At 35.4% G+C, this 7183-nt stretch overlaps 1 protein-coding gene across 1 annotated transcript; it reads left to right on the top strand.

Annotated features, from left to right (window-relative positions):
• The first annotated feature begins 1169 nt into the window (after positions 1 to 1169).
• LOC131661160 (ABC transporter F family member 5) lies at positions 1170 to 7183 on the top strand. The gene is made up of 9 exons (XM_058930592.1): positions 1170 to 2153; positions 2656 to 2997; positions 4542 to 4682; positions 4774 to 4953; positions 5066 to 5221; positions 5796 to 5897; positions 5987 to 6115; positions 6577 to 6681; positions 6771 to 7183. Exons 1-9 carry the CDS (start codon positions 1296 to 1298, stop codon positions 6864 to 6866), a joined length of 2109 nt encoding a protein of 702 aa, XP_058786575.1. The 5' UTR covers positions 1170 to 1295; the 3' UTR covers positions 6867 to 7183.

Below are 7183 nucleotides of genomic sequence, written 5' to 3'. Positions count from 1 at the left end.
ATCCACCGTCTATATAAATCAGACAATTATTTTCACTACACATTGCACTCCTCATAGACAGTTTTAAGCACTTCAAATATATAAGAAAGAAAGAAAGCCATTCACAAGTATTCAAATCCCCTTGATTCATAAATTACTCATTATTCTCTCATTGACTTACACGTTAACATGTTAACCTTGCAAGACAATCTCCTCTCCACCGTAATAAAAGCTCAAGTCCACCCTATTGAATTAGTGTCTCATCGTTTCACTTATCATTTGTAGTTCAAAACAAACAATGATTATTAAAGCATTTGACTTAAAATGCAAGCATCCACTAACACCAAAATTTCTGCAATTAAATTTGATTAGGCATAATCATGGTTAGATCAAGTGCAATACAGATGAACTTCTAAAGAAAACCCGAGGGCCTCAACATGTGGTGACATATTCATAGATTATTTAGACACTTTTTTTGAATTTTTTTTCTTCGGGCTGAGGTAGGAATAACCATTTCTTTTCAAGCGAAACTCCATGGCATTTTGTTAGTCACCCAACTTGCAAACACAAGAGAATAAAACTACCCATGATTAGAGAGTGATTCAACCATTGCAATTCAAACCTTCAACAATGAAAAGTTAGTTCATTGAAAGTTATTGACTAACTCGAAAAATAACATGCACATTATTTGTTCAAATAGGTTAAAAATTTCTCATATATATTTGAGAAGAGAATACGAATGCAAAAATATTGAGGATCTTTTGTGGATCATGACATATATTAAACTAATTTAACACATTGTGTTAAGATAATTATTTTAAAGGTCATGCTACCGAGTGTTCCATGGACACTCTTTAAGCATTCTAAATAAATTTTTTTTTTTTTTAAATAAATCATTTGTTTCCATTTCAAATGCAATGAATACAAATAATTTTTAAAAAATAAACTTTGTTATTCGTTTGATAAGTTAGTTATTTCTATTTCTAATGTATTAAATAAAAATATTATTTATTTTTTCAAAATTAGTGTTCTAACTAAGCCACTCCTTAGCATTTCTTTTATTTTAAATGTCATTTTTGATGGAGTTAACTGTTCTTTTTGATTTCGTCATCTTCTTTTGCACTTAAATAAGAAAAGTAGTAATAAATAAATAAATAAAATAAAGGAAAAACTCCCCTATATTCTATTGGCCGCAAAACTATGCAACATTTTGTGGGGTAGGAGAACTATCGTATCATCTTTTCATTCTCACTCCCCCCATTTCCTATCTTCTCTACCTCTACTTCTTCTTCTGATCATCTATCTATCTATCAACAATGGAATTAGCCTCCAAGCTTCATCATCTCGACCTCACCGGAGCATTTATCTTCGATTCCCGACGCTTACCACGCACCCTAACTCACACTCATCTCACCTCTAAGCCCAACACCATCAACACCAACACTAATTTAGTTTATCCCAATCGATTCTTCCCCTCCAAAAAACCTAATTACACTTCACGTTTATCCGCCGTAGCCGCTGTCGACGATACTCCAGTAGCGGAGGATGATATCGAGTCTCTATTTTCCGAACCTGCGGTTAATGAACGACGCGGAAATAAGCAATCAAGTAGCGGTGCTTCAACCGTTTCATCCGGTGTGAAACTAGAAAACATCAGGAAAACCTATAAGGGGGTTACGGTGTTGAAGGAAGTTAATTGGGAGGTGAAAAAGGGAGAGAAGGTTGGTTTGGTTGGTGTTAACGGTGCGGGGAAGACGACGCAGATGAGGATTATTGCTGGTCTTGAAGAACCGGATTCGGGGAATGTGATAAAGGCGAAACCGAATATGAAAATTGCGTTTTTGAGTCAGGAGTTTGAGGTGTCGCAGAGTAGGACTGTGAGGGAGGAGTTTATGAGTGCTTTTAAAGAGGAAATGGAGGTTGCTACTAAGTTGGAGAAAGTGCAGAAGGCGCTTGAGGGGTCTGTTAATGATTTGGAGTTGATGGGGAGGCTTTTGGATGAGTTTGATTTGCTTCAGAGACGAGCACAGTCTGTGAATTTGGATGTTGTTGATTCGAAGGTAAGTAAGTTGATGCCTGAGCTTGGTTTTGGTGCAGAGGATTCTGATAGGTTGGTTGCTTCTTTTAGTGGTGGATGGCAAATGAGGATGTGTCTAGGCAAGATTTTACTTCAGGTATATTATACAACATGCTGCTATTGTGTAGTATAGTTTGTACAGGGTTATGAAACACAGACACCGAACATGACACTGATACTAATTTGAGAAAATCTAAATAATTGAATGTAGTTACATGTGTCCATGTCGCATCGGTATTGGGGACTGGACATGCTTTCAGTCAAAAGTGTAAGTGCTACATATGTGTAGGAGGATGTTGTAAATTGCATTGTTGTTGAGAGATGGTGATTCTAGGGTGTTCTCTTATAGAGGGCCTTTGGATTTTACTAAAAAAATGAATGATTATGGTTAGCAATTAGGAAGATAATCTTTACTACTCATTTATTTTTAAATGATAAACCTATAAAGGGAGCTGCACCTTTTGTTAACCATATGCTCTAATGCTCATATCACAAATGTTACTTTGCAATGTGCATATTGATAAATCTTTGATGTTGATCATGTGCATTTGAATGTGAAAGTGTTGCGGAAAAGAATGACAGTTTGGTTTCATTTACAGGAACCAGATTTATTATTGTTAGATGAGCCTACAAATCACCTTGATCTTGATACCATTGAGTGGCTTGAAGAATATCTTAACATGCAGGATGTGCCAATGGTTATCATTTCCCACGACAGGGCTTTTCTCGATCAACTATGTACTAAAATTGTGGAAACTGACATGGGTGTATCCAGGACATTTGAGGGAAATTATTCTCAGTATATACTTTCAAAGGCAACTTGGATTGAAACACAGTATGCTGCATGGGAGAAGCAGCAAAAAGAAATTGAACAGACAAGAGAGTTGATAAGTAGGTTAGGTGCAGGAGCAAGTTCTGGCCGTGCTTCTACCGCTGAGAAGGTATATGTGATCAACTATTTGATTTAGATGTAACATTGCTTGTACAATTTTTTTCAAAAAATACATTGCTTGTACAGAAGGTTAAAGAGTCAAAAGTACTCATTAAATTGGTCAAGAACAAATTCTCTCAAAATCACAAGTGTCAAGATTCATGAATCTAATTATCTAGCGCTATGACACCCATATAGTGATGCTTCAAAGACAGAATAGAATCAGTGTACCAGATACCAATTCACACCCGATACGCATCCCAAAAGTATCCTATTAACTTATTTATTTATCGTTTAAAAATTCTCAATACTTTTCTCGTACATCAATTTGTTTTAATGACAAAATACATAGCTGTCACCCAATGCCGAATGACCATGACAGCAGCAATTTTTATTTACTACCCCGCTGCAAAAGAAAAAAATTTGCTGCTCATTCCATACCGCCCAACACATCAAAGTGACACCTCTCTTTACCAGCCAGTGTTTGTTATTGTGCACATTACTGGGTCCAGTTTTGCTCTGGTTGACACATCTGTGTTTTGAGTTGCTGCGGTGTTTTGTGCATCTGCTTCATTATTTTGGTTCAAGCATTTTCTTTGTTCCTGTGTTCTTATTTTGCTTCCCAAGCTTCTCCTTCTTTATAGCGTCACTCTTATGTCTATCTGCAAAGCTGCTCTGGTTGCCGAGTTGTGTGGTTGTGGCTCATTTTTTGCTTTGTTTCTGCCGTTGTTCTCGCTTGATTCTTGTTGCTGTATAAGGTTCACCCGTTTCATTGCTCTGATTTGCAAATTTTCTGAACTCTTATGTTCTTATTTCACTGCCCTAAGCTCAACTCTTATCCTACCATTCTTTAAAACATCTCTACAAATATTGTGCATTCTTGTTATATATGTTTATATAACTTTCTCTTGATGTCTTAAGGCTGTGCCACACCTTGGTTTTATAAAAATGTCTTGTACCCTCATATCCGTATCGTATCATATCCGTATGGCATGAAGTATCAAGGTTTCTTGCTCTATCACAACCCTCATAAAAAAGATAATTGAACTTCAAGCGTTGACAATGCACAAGCCCACCCTACTTGGTGTGGAAATTCAAATTTTTAGTTAAAAAATAGGAGTAGCATGTGTCAAACTATCAGTATACTATTAGCCACTTTGTCATTGAAGATTTATTACCAGGTCAAGTCCCTAATAAAAGCTTTGGATGGAAGTTCATGAACGGTTTTATATCTGACAAGGTTTAGATGACCTTAAATAATACTCCCTCTTTTATTTATTATAAGCAAAATTTACTTTTTATGTTCATTGAATAATTGGTGTATGGGGTCCGGACATAGTTTAGATACACCAGTTATTCAATGAATCTAAAAAGTCAAATTTTGCTTATAATAAGGAATGGAGGGTTAAATGATTTAAAGGTAAGGTAGCTGTGTTAACTACTGAAATAGTTGCAAATTGCAATGTATCCTTCCTTCCCCATTGCAAATAGGAACATTTTGTTGTTCTTATATTATTTGCTTAAAAGAATTTCCTTTTGTATGCGTGATAACAGAAATTGGAAAAACTTCTGGGAGAGGAACTAGTAGAGAAGCCCTTTGAACGGAAACAAATGAGAATCAGGTTCCCAGTTCGTGGAAGCAGTGGAAGATCTGTTGTATCAGTCAGGAACTTGGATTTTGGCTTTGAGGATAAAGTGAGTTAGCATGGTATTTTTATATAAAAGTAGTGTTAAAATGTTTGGTTGAATGTTAAAGACATCATCTGATCAAGTTTTTATGTGACAGATACTTTTCAACAAGGCAAATCTTACAATTGAAAGGGGAGAAAAAATTGCTATTCTTGGTCCAAATGGATGTGGCAAGAGTACTTTACTAAAATTGATTATGGGCTTAGAGAAGCCAATCAGCGGTGAAGTTATACTTGGGGAGCATAATGTATTACCCAACTATTTTGAGCAAAATCAGGTTCGCCACTTCAACTTAGGAAATGCTGACTGGTGCAATCGGTTCCAATTCTTCATTTCAAAACTTTTATGTGGCCTGTATATTTTTAGTGCTGACTTGATTTAGTTTATAGGCTGAAGCACTTGATCTGGAAAAGACAGTGCTTGAGACAGTAGAGGAAGCTGCAGAGGACTGGAGGAGTGATGATATTAAAGGACTTCTTGGGCGTTGTAATTTTAAATCTGATATGCTTGACCGTAAAGTTTCTCTATTGAGTGGTGGCGAGAAGGTAATTTTAGATTTGTGTTTTCTTTTCCAGCTGACATTCAGTTAGCGTCTGTGAACAGATATAACATTCAAATTCAAACTTTTTTATATTTTGAATGTATTTTTTCAACATCAAGTTTTTTGTAATTAGTTTTAATGAAGAATTGCTTCTTTACCTGCCGATTAGATGAAATTGCTGATAAATGCAAAAAAATGAAAAATTTGTTTTGCTTTCCTTTTGAGTTGTGGTTGTTGTTTGAGCAGTATCTTTAAAATGACCGTTTAGAAAATTCAAGAAACAAGAAGAATTAAAATAGCTATTGTGATGTAGAATCCAACCCCGAACATTGAGATGGTTGATTCTTTTTCTCCCTCTCTTTTGGTATATGTATTTGCTGATTTTGGGAGATATTCATATACCAGCATTCTTTGGGCATTTCATGTATAAATTTTATTAGTATGCATAAATTTTATTAATTTCATTAGGTGCAATTTATTAATTTCGTCAGGTGCAATTGCAATATTCTAACCTTTCTCACTAAATATGCATATGTTGCAAAACTATTTGGGGCTTATATTGTCTTACGTTTTATTAGGCACGGCTGGCTTTTTGCAAATTCATGGTAAAACCATCAACTCTCCTTGTTTTGGATGAACCTACCAATCACTTGGATATACCTTCTAAAGAAATGCTTGAGGTTTGTCTCATTTTTTCTTATATTTCTCTGTATTTAAATGCTTACTATCATCCATCAGCTTAATTGATGATTTATTATTCTTCTATCAGGAGGCAATAAACGAGTACGAGGGAACTATTATCACCGTATCTCATGATCGGTATTTTATTAAGCAGATAGTTAATAGAGTGATTGAAGTTAAAGATGGCAATTTACAGGATTATGCTGGAGATTACAATGTAAGTCAATCGATCCTCCCCCTCTCCTCCGCTGCCTATTCTACTGCCCATTGAATGTGTGTATATTCACACGAGGTCTAAGTGATGCTAAATACACCTGTGACGATCAAAATGATATAATAGGATTTGATTTGAGAGGGTCAAATATAGTTTTTTTTACTAAAACTAAGGAGCAAACTGTTGCTATAAAGCTCTCACCGGCGGGAAGGAAGGATCTATTGTGTATTTATTGTAGCTAATCTTGTCTCGTATTTTAGATGTTCTTAATCTGAATTTCACTGGATATCTGTTCCATTTTCCATCAAGGCCGTACCATGATTAAGCAATTAGGGTGTAATTTTCCAAACCTATTTTTTATTGAATGGTTATGTTCTAGGGAAATAATCTTATCCAATTTTGTATATAATGAATACTGCATGATCTTATAGGCTTCTTACAAGTTTGAATCTGAAAATTTGCAGTATTATTTGGAGAAGAATCTTGATGCTAGGGAAAGAGAGCTTGAACGCCAGGCAGAGCTTGAGGACAAAGCTCCTAAATTGAAAGCCAAATCTAAGATGTCCAAGGTACTATTGAATGAGGCGGTGAATAGTACTATTGAATAACTTCTATGGTAGATTATAAATTCCATTTATTTATTCATTTGCAAAATCAGGCTGAGAAAGAAGCAAGGAAGAAGCAAAAGATGCAGGCCTTCCAGGCAGCAAAACAGAAGTCTAAAGGTGCAAAAAATTCAAAGAGATGGAATTGAGCCATCCATTCCATCACACTATATAAGAAGAGCACAACTTATTCACCACGCGGGGAGGATAGAAGGTGAAGTAGTGTATTGAGTTAGCTACTGCCTTTGTATATATATATCATGTCTTAATGGACTAACTTTGAATATAATTGACTAGAATATAGCAAAGCTTGTTTATAGCCATTTGTAATCTGGGTTTAAGTTGCAGTCTCAACAACAATTTGGTTTCGGTTTACTAAAAAGAAACAGATTCAGTGTATCTGTACACCATGTCATCATGGTATTTTTAGCAATTAAACCTTTAGCATCCTCTGTACCTTCTGCTA

Source organism: Vicia villosa, linkage group LG3, assembly GCF_029867415.1.
Source record: "Vicia villosa cultivar HV-30 ecotype Madison, WI linkage group LG3, Vvil1.0, whole genome shotgun sequence".
In the NCBI taxonomy this organism is placed as follows: domain Eukaryota; kingdom Viridiplantae; phylum Streptophyta; class Magnoliopsida; order Fabales; family Fabaceae; genus Vicia; species Vicia villosa.
This window is presented reverse-complemented; position numbering and strand designations above follow the sequence as displayed.